The sequence below is a fragment of the Arvicanthis niloticus genome, chromosome 11 (genome assembly GCF_011762505.2).
Source record: "Arvicanthis niloticus isolate mArvNil1 chromosome 11, mArvNil1.pat.X, whole genome shotgun sequence".
Lineage (NCBI taxonomy): Eukaryota > Metazoa > Chordata > Mammalia > Rodentia > Muridae > Arvicanthis > Arvicanthis niloticus.
Window position 1 is genome coordinate 55600024 of NC_047668.1, and position 21698 is coordinate 55621721.

The window sequence follows — 21698 nt, forward strand, 5'->3', positions numbered from 1 at the left end:
TTGAAAGAATTCAGAGGCCAGGCAGTGGTGGTGCACGCCTTTAATCCCAACACTTGGGAGGCAGAGGCAGGTGGATTTCTGAGTTCGAGGCCAGCCTGGTCTACAGAGTGAGTTCCAGGACAGCCAGGGCTATACAGAGAAACCCTGTCTCAAAAAACAAAACAAAACAAAAACAACCCTCAGAGGTCCAGCACAATCTTCTTTTACAGAAAACATGGTTGCTTTTCCTGTAGCTGGTCCTGTTTTCTAAAGTCCTCAACACAGGGACACATAAGTCATCTGGGGAACTTAGGAAAATGAAGGTGTGTGTGTGTGTGTGTGTGTGTGTGTGTGTGTATATGCACCTATGGAAGCCAAATGTTGACATTACTATCTCCCTCTATCTCTTCCTACTTTATTTTTCAGACACAGTCTGTCCGTGACCCTAGACTGGCTGGCCAGGGACCTTCCTGTCTCTATCACCCCTCTTAGCACTGCTGAACTAACTTTAGGTTTATTATGCTTACTCAGCAAGTCTTTTACCCACAAAGTCATGCCCGCAGACCCAGATGCAAATTCTGATTCCTCAAGTCTGGGTGGCCTGTTATTCTCCCAGGTGATTCCGGTATGCGGCAAAATTTGAGAAGTACTATCTTTTTGCTTAGTGCCAAAGTAAAGGATGCTAGAGTTACATAAAGTGCTGAGGGAAGTATAAAGTTTCGGGGCTGGAATGGACAGTGTGCCAGATATGGAGACTGAACCGAATGGTAGGCCCTTTGAAAACTTGTTATCTAGGTGTTAGGGTTCTCAGTTACCTCAACAGTACAGGCCTTTACTTCACACCTCTCCCACCACATTGCTGGATTTCCGGGTTGCTGATACCCCATGACAGGGAACATGAGTTGATGGATAAAAGAAGCTGGCATGGAATCCAATACAAAAACTTGGAATGTGCCGTGGAATGAGCACAAAGACTCTGTACCATTCCTCAAATACTCATGGGGCAGTGCTTTCTGTCAAGGCCTGAGGTGGGACCCTGACTTATAAGGGAGGCATGATTCCAGTCATGGAGCTAATAGGATGAGCCGGGGAATGGTTCTAACAGGAAACGGTAGGAATGTGCCCTGGTTATGGGGGAGGTCTGAACAGGCTTTGCTGGGATCAGAGAAATTTTCCTGAGCTGTTCTGGCTGGGTCTTTCAGGTTGAGCAGCGGCTTTCCAAGAAGCTGTAAAATGGGGGAGAAGTCAGTGTTGGATATTCTCCTGTGGGGAGTAAAAGCCCATTGGATAATTTGAGCAGAGAAGTTGTTTAGACTTGTGTTTTTGGAGACCCAGATGGATGGAAGAGGTAACTGGGACTGTAAAAGCCCATGGGTGGTCCAGGCAAGTCTTGAAGATTTTAGTGAGGTCAGTGGGTATCAGTAAAGACAAAGAGGAGATAGTGATATATATAATCTGCACGGAGAAGCATTTGATGGTGACCGGCCATTCACGGGGTGAGCTCAAGGCTGTACTGAGGCAAGCCACCAAGGGCACCAAAGTGGTGGGTTATACAAGTTATAACTCTGAACTGAGAGGAGTCAAGATGAGTTAATTCTGTGACATCGTGATGGGCTGGCTGGATGGAAAGACAGCCATCCAGGGTGCAGAGGGCTGTGGTGTGACATCAAGAACAGCCTGCCTCTCCGCGGCCCCTTGCTCTCTGCTTTGTCTTTGTGACTGAATGGGGCTGGTATGAGGCTCCTGCCACTCCAGCTGTCCACTGCCATACTGCTGGAGCCAGCTTCCAACCACCCCACACCATCCTTTAACCCCTGTGCTGCTCTGTTCCCAATGATGTGATGCTCAAGGGGGGGCTGCCCATTTCCCCTCGCCCCAGCCTGGCAGCACCCCCAGCTCTGAGAGCCCTCAGACATGTCAGCTGGTTCCACTGGGACAAATTCCAGTGGGAACAAAGCCAGTTTCTTCCAGTGGCTCAAGGTGATGTCAACCTTCCAAGAGGCCAGCGATGAAATCAGAGGGCAATTGGCTGTCCGAGGAAAGTGCCCTCTTCCCCACAGTGACGGTGCATTTTATGGAGCCACACTTTCTACAAATCCATTTTTGTGTCAGCATTGGGTTCCAGAAGCACCTGCTGAAGGCACTGATGGGGTGGTGGCTTTCACACAGCATGGAGCTCTCAGTGAGGCTGGGAACATGATATGCAGATCTCTGTTACTTCTCATTGGTGGTCCAAGACTAGTTATCCTCTCTCCCTCCATCCCCCCCCCTCTCTCTCTCTTCATTTGTTACATGGGGAGATGAACAGTCTCCTATCTGAGATGTTCACTCTGTTGAGGGTTCTGTTTAGCACCTGACATGGTACTACCTGTGCTTGTGAGCTGTCCAGAAAGGAAGTGATGTTCTGATACTGCAGATGTGAGGACTGAGGGGGTGCCTGGCTGGGCCTCCCGCTTAGTGGGTGGAGCCGGAGTCTTTTAGGTGGTGTCTAAAACTATGCAGCCTCTGGGGCCTCATTTTGTCCCCTGTTGCTATGGAATCTCTCCTTTCGGTTGTTCTGATTTCCTTAGCAGCCCAAGATTAGACCAAGATTTCCTGCTGCCCCAGTGATGAGCTGTCATCCTGAGTCAGGAACTACTCAGCAGAGGGCTGGGCTGCCCAGCGACGGCCATTTCTCCTCCTGCTGCATGCCATCTGGGGCTCGGCTGCCAGGAATAGATTGCCACCCACCCTCCTCGCAGGCATGGTGACCCAGCCACTCCTTTGTATCCATGACAGAGATCAGGTGCCTTATATTCCCAAAGGGGTTCTCTCTCTTTTTCATCCTTAAGGATTCTGTCCACAATGGAAGCTTTGTGCTATAGCCCTAGTGGCTGGAGGGGAGAACTTCATTCCCATCAAGGGCTACAAGGCTCCATCCAGACATCCCTGTGTGTTCTAAAAGGATCAAAGGGGAAAGGGGCGGAGTCTCTGCTCTGTGGTCCTGCTTGGAGTAGACTTATGGAGTGGAAGCAGGAAAATCAGAAGTTCAAAGCTATCCCTGACTACGTTGCATACAGGGGTGGAGGGAGGGAGGTAGAGAGTCAATCAATCTCTCTCTCTCTCTCTCTCTCTCTCTCTCTCTCTCTCTCTCTCTCTCTCTCTCTCTCAATAGGGTTTCTCTGTGAAGCCCTGGCTGTCCTGGAACTTGCTCTGTAGACTAGCCTGACCTTAGCACTCACAGAGATCCACCTGCCTCTGACTCCTGAATGCTGGGGTTAAAGGTGGGTCTTACCACAGTAATCTTAAAGCTGTGAATCTTAAACTGTCAATAGGCATGATGACACATACCTGCAATCCCAGCACCCAGGTGGCAGAAACGGGAGGATTGCCACAAGTTCCAGGCTAGACTGGCCTACAGTGTAAGTAACGGGCTAGCCAACATTACATAGTGAGATCCTTTAAAAAAAAAAAAAAAATCCAAAGTAAAGGGCCAGGTGTGGTGGTACATCCTTTAATCCCAGCACTAGGGAGACAGAGGCAGGCCTATCTCTGTAAGTTCAATGTCTGCCTGGTCTACAAAGCGGGTTCAAGGACAGCCAGTACTGTTACACAGAGAAGCCCTGTCTCAAAAAACAAACAAACGAACAAAACCCAAAACAACCAAACCACTAAAGCTATGTGCTGGAACACGCTTGTAATCTAGCACTGTTGTTCTCCGATGCATAGAAGGTTTAAGGTTAGACCCTGTGACCAACAAATAAGAAGTCCAAAATTGAGATGGTCCTTTGCCAGTCCCGTCTTTGACACACACACCCCTTTGTGTTCTCAGGCCATGGAAAGCAAGCTACTCATTGGGGGGCGGAACATCATGGATCACACAAATGAGCAACAGAAGATGTTGGAACTGAAGCGACAGGAGATTGCGGAACAGGTAAGGCTGCTGGCTTCCGGTTCCCTGAGGCATATGGCCTTGGGAGGTCATGTGTTGGGTAGGCTGGGGCTGCAAACCTTGATGGACTAGGAATCCTGGAATTATAATTCGAAACCTAAACTAATTTGCTTGGATTCCATGGGCGTATCAGCTCCTGGTCTCTCTTTGGGTGAGAGGAAGTGGTAGCTTCCCACGCAGCTAGCCTCTACAAGACTCCTGGGCCTTGCACAGAGGTGAATTCATTGCCAACTGTGTGGCTCTCTCCAAAATCATGAAGTTAGTTACCAATCAACTATGATGCACTACAGGTGATGTCTGCCAACTCTTACGGCTGGGGGCTTCCATGTACAAAGGGCCACACCTGAGAAAGTTGTAGTCTGTGTCTGCAGTAAAGCCAGGTGCTACCACGGGCAGACTGAGCCGGCCCCTGAGCTCACTTATCCCTCCTTCAGTGGGCGTGGCTTTCTCTTGTGATTTCCCCCTTGCGGTGCCTTACCCTAGAAACGCCGAGAGCGGGAGATGCAGCAGGAGATGCTGCTCCGGGATGAAGAGACCATGGAGTTACGTGGTACCTACTCGTCTCTGCAGCAGGAGGTGGAAGTTAAAACCAAGAAACTCAAGAAGGTAAGATGCGCAGCAGGGTAAACAGGCTGCTTCCTAAGGGTCACCTGCCCCAAGAGGCTGTGTCTCAAGGACCCTCCCCACTGCTTGGGCTGTGGGGTGCGGGGCAGCCAGGAGGCAGGCATCTGGTGTCAGGGTGTCACTTCCAGTCTACAGTGTGGCTGGTCACCCTCATGATCCTGGCTAACTTCTCTGATTTGGAAGTCACCAGTGAATGATAGTTTTGGTAGCTGGGTCAGGGCATGTGATGTGACACCTCTGAGCCACATGGACTTATGCATGTACAGCTCTACGCCAAGCTCCAGGCGGTGAAGGCTGAGATCCAGGATCAGCATGAGGAGTACATCCGCGTGCGGCAGGACCTGGAGGAGGCACAGAATGAGCAGACCCGGGAACTCAAGCTCAAGTAGGGCTGGCTCCTCTTCTGGTTCTGGGTCCCCACAGTCTCCCCCACTTCCTCAGGGCCTCTGTAAGGGATTCTTCTGAAAGCCATATTTTGACTATGCCCTCACTCACGTGTCCATACCCCCTGCTTTGTTTGCATTTCACTTTTTTGGAGACAGGGTCCTACTCTGTAGCTCAAGCTGTCTCGAAACTTTTAGCTACTATCCTCCTGCCTCAGCTTCCCAGTTATTGGGTTAACAGGTGTAGGCTATGCAGCTTGCATGTCTTTGGTGTTTTGGGCCTAGGGATGTGTATATATGCACACCTGTAATTCACATATGGGGGCCGTAGGTTGGTGACTGTTATTATTACTATTATTATTTTGGAGACGGTCTTTCACTGACCTGGAGCTCATGAGACAGGCCAGCTCTTAAGCTGTTCTACTTCCTCAGCCTGGTTTGATGGCTCCACCTCCCCCTGCCAGAGTGCTTGCTGAGTGCTAGTGGAAAATATCTCACAGTCTGCATTAGAAGCCGTGGTCTTCAAGTTCCATTATTCTGTGGCAGTGGTGCCCCTTCCACCCTTGTTCTCCCTGCCTCTCTGTTCCCCCGGGTTACAAGATCTCTCCCTGTCTCCTTCCATTTCTTTCTTGTACCCGCCCCCAGGTACCTCATCATTGAGAACTTCATCCCCCCTGAAGAGAAGAACAAGATCATGAACCGGCTTTTCCTGGACTGTGAGGAGGAGCAGTGGAAGTTCCAGCCATTGGTGCCAGCTGGAGTGTGAGTCCCTCTGGCATTTGTCTTGCAAGCCTCTTCCGGGGTCATGAGTGGTGAGGGGCTTGAGACCCTGCTGCAGAAAGACAGATGTTCGGGAGTTGGGAGTGAATTAAGAGGTGTGTTTGGAGGGTGAGTTTTGCCAGGGTCTAACCTGTATGGGGTCTCCACGAAGGAAGTGATCTGGATGTGAAAAGAGCCTGTAAGAGGAGGGGCTTGTGGTGGGCAGCACTTCAGTCCCCAGCGTGATAGCTGGTTACTTCTGCATGCTTTTGTTGGTTGCCAGAAATAGCAACATTTGTTAATATTTGCCCAGCTCTGCTGTGTAAGAATACAGGCAGAAGGTAAGTCAGACATTTTTGAGCTTGTGGTCTGGAGGGAAAAGACTGAGAAGTGTCCAGTCTTTCTAGTTTCTCAGCTGGGTGATTCAGCAATTCCACCTGTTTGTACCCTGGAGCGCCTGGAGTCTTTAGGAACCTCTGCATCAGTTAGCTGGGTGTGCAGCGCCCTCTGCTGGTAGCTGTGCAGAACGAGGTGGAATATTCAAAGCAGATGGAGTGCGTCACTCAGCTGGACCAAATCTGTGTACAGTGATGAAGGGACAGTACTTCTCTGGAGATTCTTGACTCTCTATCCTAGGAATGCTACTGCCATGCCAAGGCAGGATCCTCCCCAGAGCTGGGATGGAAGCTAGTACGAGGTTGGTAGTGTCTAAGTGCGTTACATGCTTGTTTAATCTATCTGCTTTCCGAAAGGGTGACCCTACTCACCAGATTGTGATAAAAGTTGGAAATAGCAAATTTATGAATAATGGCCTTTCAGTGCTGGCACTTTGCACTTAAAAAAATCATCTTTTGGGACAGGTGTGGTAATGTACACTTTTAATCCCAGCATTGGGAAAGCAGGGGCAGGATTTCTTTGAGTTTGAGTTCAGCTTGGTCTGCGTAGCAAAGCAAAGCATTGTCTTCCATCACCACAGTACAATGGCCACTTTTAGGAAGTTTCATACTGAGAGAATTCTATTATATAGGTTAAATTCCGTTTTTTCCAGTTCCCCAATTATGTAATTTACGGATGTTTCCTTGCCCCAGCCCTGAGATCATTATTATATTTAATTGCCTGTTTAATCTTTGATCTAGAATTGAGAAGGGATATTTATTTGTTGATTTTTAGTTTTCTCCTTGAGACAAGAGTCATGCAATGTAGCCAAGGCTGGCCTGAAATTCACTGTGTAGTTCAGGTTGGCTTTGAACTCCTGAGTGCAATCCTCCTGCTTCCTGCCTCAGGAATGCTGGGATTACTTGTATGTGTGACATGTGCCCCATCTAACTGAGGAAAGGACACAAATGAAAACAGCATTGACATGTTTATATGACAGTTCTACCATGAAACCCATTTCCTTGTATTCTAACTTAATTTTATTTAAAAAAAAACATACTTCATTTTATTTTTTAATGCCAACTACTCACTTTCCTTCTTTTTAAAATTAATTGAAGTTTTTATTACATCTAGTTGTGTGTTGGGAGGTGGGTGAGCATGACCCAGCATTCATTTCAATGTCGGAGGACAACTCACAGAAGTTGAGTCTCTCTATCATGTGGGCCCCAGGGACTGAACTCAGGTTGCCAGGCCAAAGCACACGTGCATTCACCTGCTAAGTGTCTCCCTTAAACGGTAGAATTTAGAAACGCTGCTGTGCGGGCCGGCTATCTAATCAGCGGGGCAGCTCTACTTAGCTCCCGCTGCCACCATGTTCTGCACTAGAAGCCGCCAGAGGCCAAGTGCACTGCAGCTAGACCCACGAGATGCCAGCGTCATTACTGGCTCTGCCAATCCACCACGCTGTCACCACAAAGCTCGGCTGAGCCCCTGATAATATCTGACATGCTGGCAGTACCCAGTAGAATGAAGACTCTTAAAACTTAAAGATTATCCAATTTTTTTTTTTTTTTTTTTTCTTTTTTTTTTTTTCTTTTTGAGACAGGGTTTCTCTGTGTAGCCCTGGCTATCCTGGAACTCTGTAGACCAGGCTGGCCTCGAACTCAGAAATATCCAATGGATTTATATATTTGGAAATGCTCAATACACAAGATGCCCACACAATTAAAAGTGTTACCCAATATCTAACCTTTAGATATAAATTGTTACCCAGGACTGCTTTTGACCCATGGTTGCTAGCTCTCTCCCTCTTTCTCCTCCCCTTCCTTTTCCTCCCAACTCCTCACTCCGCCTACCTCTTCTACTGCCCAATCACCAAGCTCCACTGCAAATACAGTGTAGCAGAAAAATACTCTATCACCCTTTCTGTTAGAATAAAAGAAAAAAAAAACTTTCCCTCAAAATATAATTAGAGCACAACTGTTACCAATTTGTAACAGTAAGGTACAAGATAGACCTAATACCTGGTCCAACATTATTGTCAATAAAAAGATGATTGTCTTCTATCTTAACTTAAAAGACTATAGTTCTGTACCTGGCTTATGACTTGGCTTTAGAATGAATGTCGTCTGAAAATCATCCTCTCAAATCTGATCTCTCAAAGTAAATAACCTGGATTGGCTATGAGATTATAACTCTTCAACCCCATCAGAAGTTCAGAATGACTGAATTAACTAAAGATATGGGAAGCACAAAGCATAGCTTCCAAAACTTAGCCAAATATATAGACCACTGATTACCTGGACAGTCTCTTATACTTCAAAATGTTGGAGCATCCGATCTTCAGCCTTCTGGCTCAGGATCATCTGACAGACCTAGTAATGCAAAATTTCTAAGGGCTGATTTCTCTGTCTTGGCAGAGATTAACAGTCCACTATTTCCCAAAGAGTGTGCTATTTCTGGACAGAAATGTGTCTGTAGATGAAAAGAGGCAATACTTGCCTAGTGGCTGTCTCACTACTACTCGACCTACCTCTTCTACTGCTCAATCACCGAGCTCTATTGCAAATACAGTATAGCAGAAAAATACCCTGTTACATCTCTCCAGCCCAAACTTCTTGTTTTAATGTATTGTTGTGTGTTGATGAGTGTGTGCACGCTTTGTGTGTGGATGAGTGTGTGCATAATTTGTGTGTGGCCACACATGTGCCAGAGCATCCATCTGGAAGAGAGAGGGTAATTTTGTGAAGTTGGTTCTTTGTTTTGTTTTTGAGACAGGGTTTCTCTGTGGCCGTCCTGGAACTTTGTAGACCAGGCTGGCCTCAAACCCAGAGATCTGCCTGCCTCTGCCTTCCGAATGCCAGGATTAAAGGCATGCTTTTTACATTGTTTCTAGGAATCTACTAATGTATTCACAATGCTTTCATGGCAAGTGCCTTTACCATTGAGCCATCTCACTAGTCCCAGAAAAGCCACTTTAAATAATATTTAGGGGATAGCAAAATGACTCAGTATGAGGGTGCCTGCCCCCAAGCCTGACAATCTGAGTTCAATGCCTGGGACCCAGATGGTGGAGGGAGAGAACTGGTTTCCACAAGTTGTCCTCATGTCTACTCGGCAAGCTGCTTAGCAGTTGAGCTATTCCCCCAGCACTCCGTTTTCTCTTCTTTTCTTTTTTTTTTTTTAAAGATTTATTTATTTTTATTTATATGAATACACTGCAGCTGTCTTCAGACACACCAGAAGAATGCATTGGATTCCATTACAGTATTTGTGAGCCACCATGTGGTTGCTTAGGACCTCTGGAAGAGCAGTCAGTGCTTGTAATCACTAAGCCATCTCCCCAGCCTTCATTATCTTTCTTAAGCATAGAAAGTCACAGAAGGAAAGAGTTCTCTTTGGTATTAGAAAACCTGAAAGCTACTCATTCCTCCCAAACTTCTAGTTCTTTACTTTGCCTTTATGTGTTGTATTTGTGTGTGTGTGTGTGTGTGTGTGTGTGTGTGTGTGTGTGTGTTTGAGCTGGGCACTCATGAAGGTAGGCTTAAGCGTACCTGTCTGAGCAATATCCCCAGCCCTTTTTGCCCTTTTTTATGTAGTTGAAGCTGACCTTGAACTCCTGATCTTCCTGCTCCCACCTCCCAAATCTGGGATTACAGGCATGAGCCAGTGTACTTAGTTGATTCTGTTTTTTAGACAGGGTCTCACTATGTAGCCCAGGCTAGCCTTGCTCCTCTGTCTCAGGCTTCCCAGGGCTGGGGTTGCAGGAGTGTGCAACCCCATCCAATTGAGACAATTCTTTAAAAACTTATTTTTTCTCTTTAGTTTAAGTTAATTTTATGTTTTGTATGTATGAGTGCTTTGCCTGCCTGTATGTCTGTGTATCATATGCTTTCTTGGTGGCCACAAAGGCCAGATGAAGGCACAGGATCCCCTGTGAGCCACTGTGTTGGTGCTAGGACTTTAGGTCCTCTGGAAGAGCAGTGGTCAGTGTTTTTAACCATCAAGTTGCCTTCCCAGACCCCATTCCTTGTTTCTTTTTAATTTTGAAAGCAGTTACTGTTAAAATAAAACAACAGTTCCTCATCAAAATCCCAGCTTTGAATATAAGATCACAGAGAAGCCCAGAGGGTGGGCTGGTGGCAGAGGGAAGTGGTGGCCACCTCCCATCTCCAGACTACATCTGTCCCCATGATCTCTGTTTTCACAATTGGAGCTTGGGAGAGGGGAAGGCCTTGAACATGGGTTTGGGTGAGACAGAGATGCGATGGAATCTGAGGCTGTGGAAGGACCCTCCCTCCTTCCCTTCCCAGACATCTCCCACAACTCACAAAACATGACTCAAGCAGGGCTGAAAACACAAAAGCCCTGTCTCTCACCATTAGAGCATTGTTCAAATTGTGGGCTGTTGTGCTTTGCTGAAGCCTGTGACGTTCTGGGATGAGGACACTGAAGACTGCACAGAGTGGAGAGACATTGTTTGAAACAAATTACCTAAGGCTCTGCTGTCCCTTAGGAAAAAGCTTTTGTTGGAAGCAGCAACCCTCCTTTGACTACAGCCACAAGAATCACCCCCACCTAGGGCCCTCTCCAAAGCAAGGGGTCATTGTTACCGTGGGACACTGTTCGGACATGGCTATGTCAGCTTATTTGGGAAGCCCTTTCTTCTTATTGTCTTTTACTGTCATAGTTTTGGTTAAAGTTGCCTTGAAAACAAGTTTTGTGGATTATGCCAGTTTGTGAGCATGCCTATTTAATTTCTTCTTTGTTTTGCTTTTAGGACTAGAGGTTAAACTCAGTGATAGGCACTGAGCTAGCGTGCTTGAGGGCCTGGGTTCAGTTCAAACACCCCCAAAGCTCACATTTTAATCACATTTATAGACAGAGTGTCTTCTAAGGGTTATCCATTTGGCAGAGGCACATAGCACCTAGCTTAGTCCACAAAGTTACTGTGACTTCAGCACTGTAGCTTCTACAAGCACAGTCATGATAGATTCTTTGCAAAATTGTCACGGCACACTTGAAGGACACTAGACTTGGATTGAAAACATTTTGAATTTGGTGTCTGATGAAGTGGCTCAGCATGCAAAGGCACTTGTTGCTAAATCTGAGGACATGAGCTTGGTCCCTGGGACCCACAAGGTAGAAAGAGAAAACCAACTCCCACAAATTCTTCTGATCTCAACATTAATGCCTTGGCACACATGCATTGCATGTGTGCTCATGTATGCACACACCATGCATAAATAAATAAAATGTATTACACACACACACACACACATATATATGCATATATATATATGTATATATATACATATATATGTATGTATGTATATATATAATTCTGAAATTTGGTGTCTACCTTGCCACATGAAAAAATGGTTTGGCTTGGCTTTGTTTTATTTTTATTTTATTTTATTTTATTTTATTTTATTTTATTTTTTGGTTTTTCGAGACAGGGTTTCTCTCTGTGTGTAGCCCTGGCTGTCCTGGAACTCACTCTGTAGACCAGGCTGGCCTCGAACTCAGAAATCCACCTGCCTCTGCCTCCTAAGTGCTGGGATTAAAGGTGTGCGCCACCACCGCCCGGCTTGACTTTGTTTTAAAGACCAGCCTTACTACATTGTTCAGGCTGGCCCCAAACTCCTGCCATCAAAGGATGACCTTGAACTCCTGATCCTCTGTCTCCCCAGTGCTGGGGATATATATGAGGGTATGAGACACCCCCTGCCCAGACTTGACCGAGCCATAGAGTAGCCAGTCAACAAACACTCATCATAGGATGTCATCATATTGATGGAGATGCCAAAGAAGGGGCTGTGCCTGTTCCCCAGGAGGTGCCATTCTTCGGTGTTTTGATTTAGATGTTGACTTTTTACATTTAGACCCCAACTTTTATTTGGTCTGGATTTGGGGGGTGACGGGTTGTTTATGTTTGAGAATTTACTGAGTCACAGGCTGGCCTCAGCTTCCCGATGTAACTGAAGATGCCCTGCAACTTCTGAGTCTCCTGCTTCTACCTCGCAAATGCTGACAGCATAGGCCGGTGACGCAGTGCCCGTTTGTATAGTGCTCAGGATCAACCCCAGGATTTCAAGCATGCTAGGAAAACACGATACCATCCGAACTATCTTCCCCCCCTCCACCCTTTGCTTTCATATTTTTGAGAAAGGGTCTCCTGTAGACTAGGTTGGCCTTAGGCTCACTTTATAGCCAAGGATGATGTTTGACCTCGTCATCCCCCTGCCTCTGCCTCCCAAGCACCTGGACATAAACATGAGCTGCCACACCTGGCTGCAGGTTCAGGAGAGCAGTCCTTCCTCCCCACAGGAGGGAAGAAAGCTAAACTGGGTTTGTTGCAGAGGCAACTTTATTTATTTTTAAAATCTTGGTAAAAACATTCCTCAAGTCCTATGTGGTAGCTCACAGCTGTCATCTTAGTACTCTGGAGGTTGAGATAGGAGGATTGCCTCACGCTTAAGGTTAGCCTGGGTTGCATTCTAAGTTTCAGGCCAGCCTGGGCTACATTAAGACCCTGTCTCAAAAAAAGTCTATGTGTGGTAGTCCCAGGATGGTGGCGAGATAGCTCAGCTCATGAAGGTACTTGCTAACAAGCCTGAGGCCTGCATTTGAACCTCGGGATCACATTGTAGGAGGAGAGACTTCCTCCCACAAATTGTCCTCTCACCTCCACACTGGGGCCATGGCTTTTGTGCCTTACCCCCAAATAAATAATTTAAAAACCCTAAAGCTATGAGGCGGTGGTGGCGCATGCCTTTAATCCCAGCACTCAGGAGGAAGAGGCAGGTGGATCTCTGTGAGTTTGAGGCCAGCCTGATCTACAGATCAACTTTTAGGACAGCCAAGGCTACGCAGAGAAACCTCTCAAAAAGCAAACACAAACAAACAAACTTTAAGTAAAGCTTCACAGGCTTGTGAGAATCGAGAGGAAGAAGACAGTGAGGTGCAGATGTACAGGGCCGTGGAGTAAGGTGAGCAGGTGAGCTGAGGAGAAAATGGGACCAGACACAGAAAAGTCCCATCTGCTGCACTGAGTGTGTATGGAAGACCAGGACAGCATGTCCAGGGGTGCTGGATGCCTATTTTCAAAGTAAGAGAAGAAAGAGGCAGCAGGGAGCTGGAGAAATGGCTAAGTAATCAAAAGTATATGCTGGTCTTACAGAGAATCTGGGTTTGAGTCCAGCCCGTGTCAGGTAGCTTACAATGCCTGCCTGTAACTCCAGCTACACTTGTGTGTGTGTGTGTGTATGTGTGTGTGTGTACACACACACACAATTTAAATCTCTAAGAGGAGAGTATGACTGCTGACAGTGAGAACAGTGTCCACCTTTCAGATGGAGCTTGAGGTTAAGTTTCCATTTTTATTACTGTTATTTTTATTTACTTTTACTTTGTGTGTATGGGCGTTTGGCCTGCACGAATGTCAGTACCATGTGTGTGTCAGCTGCCCACAGAGGCTAAAAAGACGGCATTGGATTCTTGGAAATTGAAGTTACAGACTGTTGTGAGCTCCCTTGCGGGTGCTGAGACTCAAACCTGGGTCCTCTAGGAGAACAGTGAGCGCTCATCACCACAGTCATCTCTCTAGTCTCTCTTCTATTAAATTTAAAGCCAGGTTCTCATGTAGTCTCCTGGACTGGCTGGTGGGCCTTAAATTTGTTATGTAACCAAAGATGATCTTAAACTTCCTGCTTCTGTCTTCTGAGTACTAGTATTACAGAAGCATGCCCCCCTGCCTGGTATATGTATGTAGTCCTGAAAATGGCACCTAGAATTTTTTCCATGCTAAGCAAGTATTCTACCAACTGAGATACAACCCCAGCCCCAGGGGCAGGGTTTTAATATTAAAGAGAAAGTTAATGCTGTTTGTCAACTTGGAGCGGAGAGAGGGGGTGGTCCTAGGAGCCTGGGATCTGTTGAACATAACTGTCATTCTGGGTCTTTTGGAGGTGCGGATAACTACAGAAACCAGCTCTGAGCTATCAGCCATAGCCTATTTACTGCATAGGGGTCGATCCTGAAAGTAGGCCTGGGCAGAAAAGGGATGGATGCCTGGTGTCCCAGTTACAGACTCCCTTCCCCCAGCCCCTTCTTCTCCATGCATGCCACCCAGAATAACCCTGGCAGGTTTATTGGGTCGGACTGCCAGTTCCCACTGACCCGCTGCTCTGCCACTCCTATTCTCAGAGCGTGCGTTTTCAGAGGCTTTCTCTGGCCCCAGGGTGTTCCACATGCACTCATGAGACAGTACTGAATCATAAAAAGAGTATTTGGGGTGGTTCGTATTTTGGGGGTTGCTAATTGTATGACCTGAGATACAAAAGGCACTTGGCTTTCCTAAACCTGTCTTCCTGTTTCATCTATACCTTAGGAACATGTTAGAAAATTCAAAGAGGTGTGGAGTGTACCTTTTCATTGAAAAATTACTTTCCTGATGTTCCTACTTTCTTCTCTGTGTGGTGATGATGCAGTTCTACCTGTGTGCAAGGCTGTCACTAAGGCTGCCTCTCTGGCACCTAGCCTTTCTGGCTTCCTATAGCCCCTGGGAACAAACGGAAATGGGACTTTGAGAGCCTTCTTGTTTCTTGTTTTCATTTGTAAAGAGGCCCATTGGGACCACTAAGTGGGGTTGGGCACTTTTTAGTATGCATGGTAAACTAAAATTTAAGACTAACTTCTCAGGGCTGGACAGATGACTCTGTCAGTGGCAAGCACTGGAACCTGAGTTCAGATCCTTAGCACCTATGTAAAAAGCCAGGCATGGTAATATATAATCCCAGCACTGGAGAGGCAGAAATTGGAGGCTCCTGAGGGTTTGCTGGGCAGCCAGTCTAGTCTAATTGGAAAGCTCTAGGTTCAGAATTTGCCTCAAAAAATAAGGTTGTTATCTTAGTGTCTCTGTTGTTGTGATGAGACACTATGACAAAGGCGAATTGGGGAGGAAAGGATTTACTTCAGCTTACACTTCCAGGTCACAGTTTATCACCAAGGGAAGTCAGGACAGGAACCTGGTGGGAGGAGCTGATGCAGAGGTCAAAGAGGGGTGTTGTTTACAGGCTTGCTCCTCATGGCTTGGTCACTCTGCTTTCTTATAGAACCCGGGACCACCAGCCTAGGGATGATACCACCACCCACAATAGTTTAAGAAAGTCCCCTATAGGCATGCCTATGGCCCAATCTTGATGAGGCATTTTCTTGATTGTGGTTCCCTCCTCTCCAGTGACTCTAGGTTGTGTCAAGTTGACACAACTAGCCAACATGGAGAGTGATGGAGGAAAACACTCAATATCCAAGTGCACACACACTCACACACACACACACACACACATACTCCCTGCACTGAATATAACTTCTCATTCCTGCTGCAGAATGCAAATTAGCCTTGGGGTTTCTGTACAGCCAGTTTTTATGCAAGGACAGAATGTCCTGTCTGGGACTTATTGTGTCTCCTTCCTGTCTTCTGCCCTCCAGTGCCACCTATTGAATTTTTTATTGCTCATTTTATTTGTATCAGTACTTGAACTGGCAGATGGGGTTAATTTGAAGCCCTGTGGTAGCTCTTGCAACACACTGTGCTGTTGGTCTTCACGAATCCCAGGAATTCTGAGGGGATGTCATGTTGGAGGCCAGGGTGACCAAGATGTAAGGGGACAAGACAGCCTTCAAACCCAGCTCTTGTCTCACTCCCAAACCTACGCCCCTTGGTTTTTAAATTGTACATCAATTTCTTGTTTTGTTTGCTGCCCATTTGTTTCAATCGATTCAAATAATATGTTATTTTCACCAAGCTGCTCAGGGGAGAAGTCTGCAGGTGTGGACTCAACGCCTGTGACCCCGGCACTGCAGAGACCGAGACAGGACGAGCAAGATTACAGGATGATGAAGAGTTTGGGGTCAGGTTGAACTACACAGCGAGATACTGTAGCATGAAACCAGAACAGGCTGGATGTGGTGGCTCATACCTATAACCCAGAACTTGGCAGGGAGAGTCAAGATGATGACCAGCCATGGTAACATAAGACTGAAAGAGAAAAAGAAGGAAAAGAAAGTAAGAGAGATGGGTATGGCTCAGGTGGCAGACTACTATCTATCCATGCAGGAAGCCCTGGGTTTGGCCCCTAGCATCATGATACACTACCTGTATTTCTGTGTACCTACAACTTCAGCACTCAGAAAGTAGAAGCTAGAGGATCAAAAGTTCAAGGTCATCCTATGCTATGTAGGAAGTTCCAGGTCACTGTGGCCTACATGAGATTCAGTCTCAGTAAAGCAAAACAACACGGGGATGGGTCAAGTAGCCAACTTACAAAAAATAATTTCTTTTTTCGAGATAAGGTTTCTCTGTGTAGCCCTAGCCATCCTGGAACTCAATTTGTAGACCAGGCTGGCCTTAAGCTCAGAGATCTACCCACCTCCCAAGTGCTGGAATTAAAAGTGTGTGCCACACCACTGCCCGGCTTTAATTAATTAATTATGAGTGTGGGTTTTTTTTTTTTTTTTTGCATGTATATATATATATGTCATGCCTGGTATCCTCAGAGACCAGCAGAGGATATCTTGGTCCCCTGAATTGAAATCAGACAGCTGACATGAATCAGGGTCCTCTGCAAGAGTATAAGTGCTTGTACCAGTGTAGCTAAATATCCAGCTCTGCCTTTGTTGTTGTTTTGAAACACAGTCTTACAGTGTAACCCTGGCTGGCCTGGGAAAGGTAAACCAAACTGACTTCGAACTCACATCTGCCTGTTTCCACCTCCTGAGTGCTGGGAGTAAGGGTGTGTACCATCACACTCAGCTACCTTATTTTTTTAACCTTTATTTTGTTATTTCATGTATATATATATATGAGTGTTTTGCCTACACATATGCCTATGTACTGCATTTGTGCATTGTCCAGAAGTTATCAGATCCTTTGGAACTGGGGTTGCAGAGGTGAGCCATTATATGGGTAATGGGAATTGAACCCAATCCTATGGCAGAACAGCTACTGCTCTTAACCCCTAAGCCAGCCCTTACCTTATCTTTTGAAACAGTGTCTATTTCTAAACATGGAGCTCACCAATTAAACTAGACTAGCTGGTGAGCAATCTCTGAAGATCTTTCTATCTCTGCCTCCCAACTCTGGGACCACAGCAGTTATCACTCTGGCTAGCTTTTACACAGGGACTGTCTCAAAACAAAAGGCACGTGCTGGCAGTCTTCATTTCTCCCTTTCTTGTGTTTGTCTGTTGCTTTGCTTTCATTGTAGTAGGGATTGAACCCAAGGCCTTGAACATGGCAGGCAAGTATTCTAGCATTGGAATTTATCCATAGCTCTCTCAAGGTCTCATGTAGCCCAGACTGATCTTGCATTTACTCTGGAGCTGAAGATGACCTTGAACCCTTGATTTTCCTGCTGGGATCAAAAGCATTCACAACCATATCTGGCCTAGTTTAATCATTTTATTGTTTTAACTCTTATGAATGACATGGAAAAGCAGACCATCAATAATAAATGGTGTGTGTGTGTGTGTGTGTGTGTGTGTGTGTGTGTGTACAAGCGCACGCCCTGGAGTGCACATGACGTGTGTGCACATCCTGTAGAGATAAAATGATAACCTCAGGTGTCATTACTAAGCACCATCCACCTTTTGTTTGAGAGAGAGTCCCTCACTGGCCTGGAGCTTACCATTTAGGCAGGACTGACTGGTTGGGGTCTTCCTGTCTTTTTGTCTCTAGAATGAGGGTTATAGGTGTGTGTATGGGGCCATGCTTTGCCTTTTTATTTTTACATGGTATCTTGGTCAGTGTTCTATTGCTTTGAAGAGATACCACGACCATAAAAGAAAGCATTTAATTGGGGCTGGCTGATAGTTTCAGAGGTTTGGTCCATTATCATCATGGTGGTCAGACAAGGTGCTATAGAAGCAGCTGAATGTTCTACATCTGGACCCACAGGCAGCAGGAAGAGAGTGCTATTGGGCTTGGCTCTGGCTTTTGAAAGCTTCAACAACCCCCTACTCTCCTCCAGACACACTTCCTCCAACAAGGTGTGTGTGTGTGTGTGTGTGTGTGTGTGTGTGTGTGTGTGTGTGTGTGTGTTTCTCCAAATCCTTTCAAATAGTGCTACTCCCTGGTGACCAAGCATTCAAATCTATGAGCCTTTCTCATTCAAACCACTGTACATAGGCTCTGGGGATTAACTACAGCTCTCCATTCCAGCATTCAATCAGCCCTTTTATTGTGAGAGAGAAAAATTAGAGTCATAAGATGGATATGTTGATTCCTTATATTACACCAGTTTACATTGTAAGGTTGTATTAGAACAAGAAAATTGTAGAGCCCGGAGTGCACAGGGCCTCCCAGCTCCCTGGGTAATAATTCCTAATGATGCCATCTACTTTGTGTTTGAGGAAATCCCTTCTAATTCAGTGTGGTGTTTAGGACTATAATTCTAGCATTTGACAGTTGAGGCAGGAGGGTCAATAGCTTAAGATCATCTTCAGGCCGGGCAGTGGTGGCGCACGCCTTTAATCCCAGCACTTGGGAGGCAGAGGCAGGCGGATTTCTGAGTTCGAGGCCAGGCTGGTCTACAGAGTGAGTTCCAGGACAGCCAGGGCTACACAGAGAAACCCTGCCCCCCCCCCAAAACAAACAAACAAACAAAAACAAAAAAAGATCATCCTTAGCTAAATGAGTTCAAGGCCAACCTGGATTGCACGAGACCTGGTCTCAAAACAGGTAAAAGCCCACTAAACCAACAATGAACTCTAATATCCCATTTTCCCTACAGGAATAACAGCCAAATGAAGAAGCGTCCAACTTCTGCAGTGGGCTACAAGAGACCTATCAGCCAGTATGCTCGGGTTGCCATGGCAATGGGGTCCCATCCCAGATACAGGGTAAGAAGCTGGGAAGTAGAAACCAGGGAAGAAGGGATGCTTACAGCATGTGCTTCCTCTTAGTATCTGTTGGGATTGGTCTTGTGTGCTGTGTATGCAGATGTTGAGTTCTGTGCCCCAAGATAGGTTGCAGTCTGGACATGGGACCAGTGACCCCAATTATTTATGGATAATAAAAGGCTAGAGGCTGTGACTGGACAGGAGAGGAAGGTGGAACCTGAGATGGGGGTGTGGTCTCAGGTAGGGACCACGAGGAGAAGGAAAAAGATAATGGAAGAAGGGAGTGTCCATGAAGTAGGATGGACCACGAGAATGGACCAAGAGTGTGTGGTCAAGAGAAAAACACCTTGAGGACATACACAGAGCAGGGCAAACAGAGCAAGACTCAGTTGGCAAGTAACACAGGGTCTGTGGCTGGGATGTAGGTTAGAATAGCTCAGAAGCTGGCAGTTTAGGATTACAGCTCATTAATAAAGCTATACCAGGTTTGTATCTTTTATTTGGGAGTTATATGGGCTAGAGTGAGGGAAGAAACTCTCATAGATTGCTTCTATAAGTATCCCATCCTATTTACGATACTTAAGACCCAGGGCCTGGAAGATAACATTGCTGTCCACATCTGATGTATTATTTTACCACAGGCTGAGAATATAATGTTTTTGGAACTGGATGTGTCCCCACCGGCTATCTTTGAGATGGAATTTTCCCATGACCAAGAACAAGATCCACGAGCACTACACATGGAGAGGCTCATGAGGTTGGACAGCTTTCTGGAGAGACCTTCCACATCTAAAGTGCGAAAGTCGAGATCCTGGTTAGTATAACCATGGTCAGAGAGAGCCCTGGACTTAGGAAGTAGGAAGCATGGATTGGGCAAGGCTGAAGAGGGTCTGAGTGACAACCAAAGAGAGCGTGAGGAGGGGGAAGAGAAAGCTTTAATTTCTGTTCTCTGGTTTCCCTAAGCTTTCCTTTGGTCTATTTCATTGCCTCTCTACAGGTGCCAGAGTCCTCAGCGGCCTCCTCCACCCTCCACAGCTCATGCCTCCATGGCCTCTGCTCCTCTGCACCCTGCAACAGTGGTAGACCATGACTGACACCCTTCCTTGAGGCTGCCCATCATAAAGACTCCTAGGACAGGGCAGCCATCCCTGGTTCATCCCATCTGATGCTTGGTGCGTGTGTGTGTGTGTGTGATATGTATGCATGTGTGTGTGTGTGTGAACTAGTGTGTGTACTAGTGTGTGTGAAGGGGCAAGAAACTGGCAGGCAGTGCCTCTGCCTGTTCTCTGTGCCTCCTTTATTTAATTCATGTTATTTATTCATGGAGCTTGATTAGTGAGGAGAGATCCCCTCGCTTGAGCTACCTGGGCCTGCCATGGTCACAGCATAGCCTCCTGTTCTTCTGGCTGGGGAGAGACCTCAGTAAGGCCCCAAGCTCCTCATGTCAGCTGCCCCCAGGAGGGAAGATGGCTAGTGCCTGAGAAGACAGTGCTTCCTTTACCCACCCAAGTCCACAGTCTCCATCTTCTTGTGTGATGGTGAGCAGCCCCTGACGCTTTCTGGGGCCAGGAAACTGCTGGTGTCCACTGAGGGCGAGAGGTGTCCTAACAGTGTTGGGCTTGCACTCCTGGTGGACTGAGCCTTGCTTTCCTCTCTGGGCCCTAGGCTCTTCCGGCCTCCAGGGCTCCTTCCCAACGACTTCAGTAGCCTCACTAAGACTCATCCCTGGCTCTCCAGCCTTGGCAAGAACTCATGGCTTCCCAACTCCACTTCATTGCCAGCCCTCTCTGCCCTTGGATTGGGAATTGTGAACCAAACAGTTGTTGCCACCATGAGACCTGCAGGAAATGGAACACACATTGACTGTCATCAGGGGCAATCTCTCCTCAGTCCCCTTGGTTTCCTTCACTCCTCCAAGAAGGTCCTTTGGAGAACAAAACATCAGACCACCTCTCCTCATGTGAGGTGTGGCTTCTTCCTGCTCTGATCACTGTTCCCTGAAGCTGTCAGGTCTCAGTCCACAGTGGAAAGAATCAGTGTCATTCCACCCCTTACTAAACACAGATAACAAAATCCTTCGCTTTGTGCCTCCAGCTAATACAAGAAACAAACCCAGGCCCAATCTTTGCCAGATTTACCTATTACCCCTATTTCTTAGTCACATCCTGGGGAGGGGGGCACTATTTTGTTGAAAAAATCAATCCATTCTTTACTACTTGTGTGACTTGGTCCTTCCTCACCTTCCTTTGTGACCACCCCAAATGTCTCCGGGTACTGCAAGTGATAAGTAAATTTCTATTTTAAAAAGTTAATTTTCATTGACCTTTATTTTTTTTACATGCAAGATAAAACTTATTTTTTTAAGATTTATTTTTATTATTATTAAACCATGTGTGTCTGCATACATGAATGCAGAGGCCAGAGGCATGGACCTGCTGGAGCTGGAATTACGGGTGGTTGTGAGTCACCTGACATGGTTGCTGGGACTTGAACTCAGGTCTTCTGGAGGAGCAATATGTGCTCTTAACTGATGAGCCATGTCTGGCTGTTTCCTCTTTTTTTTTTTTTAAGGTGTAGTCCTGACTTGCTAGTAGTATTCACTTGCTCTGTGGCCCACCCTTGCCTCAAATTTGAGGCATTCCTGCCTCAGCTTCCCAGGTGCTGGGATTATAGATATAAGCTATGACACCCAGTCTTTATTTTAAAAAAAAATTTTTTTGTGTGTAATTATATATATATTCCCAC

The 21698-nt window shown here is 46.4% G+C and overlaps 1 protein-coding gene across 1 annotated transcript in view; it reads left to right on the forward strand.

The window, feature by feature from the left end:
* The window catches only part of Kif3c (kinesin family member 3C), a 39755-nt gene extending 18490 nt beyond the window's left edge, over positions 1 to 21265 (forward strand). The window contains exons 2-8 of the mRNA XM_034514271.1: positions 3791 to 3892; positions 4394 to 4516; positions 4801 to 4919; positions 5563 to 5679; positions 18845 to 18953; positions 19595 to 19767; positions 19951 to 21265. Coding sequence (XP_034370162.1) covers positions 3791 to 3892; positions 4394 to 4516; positions 4801 to 4919; positions 5563 to 5679; positions 18845 to 18953; positions 19595 to 19767; positions 19951 to 20047 — 840 coding nt within the window. The 3' untranslated portion in view covers positions 20048 to 21265. The remainder of the gene's footprint in view (positions 1 to 3790; positions 3893 to 4393; positions 4517 to 4800; positions 4920 to 5562; positions 5680 to 18844; positions 18954 to 19594; positions 19768 to 19950) is intronic.
* The last annotated feature ends 433 nt before the right edge of the window (positions 21266 to 21698 follow it).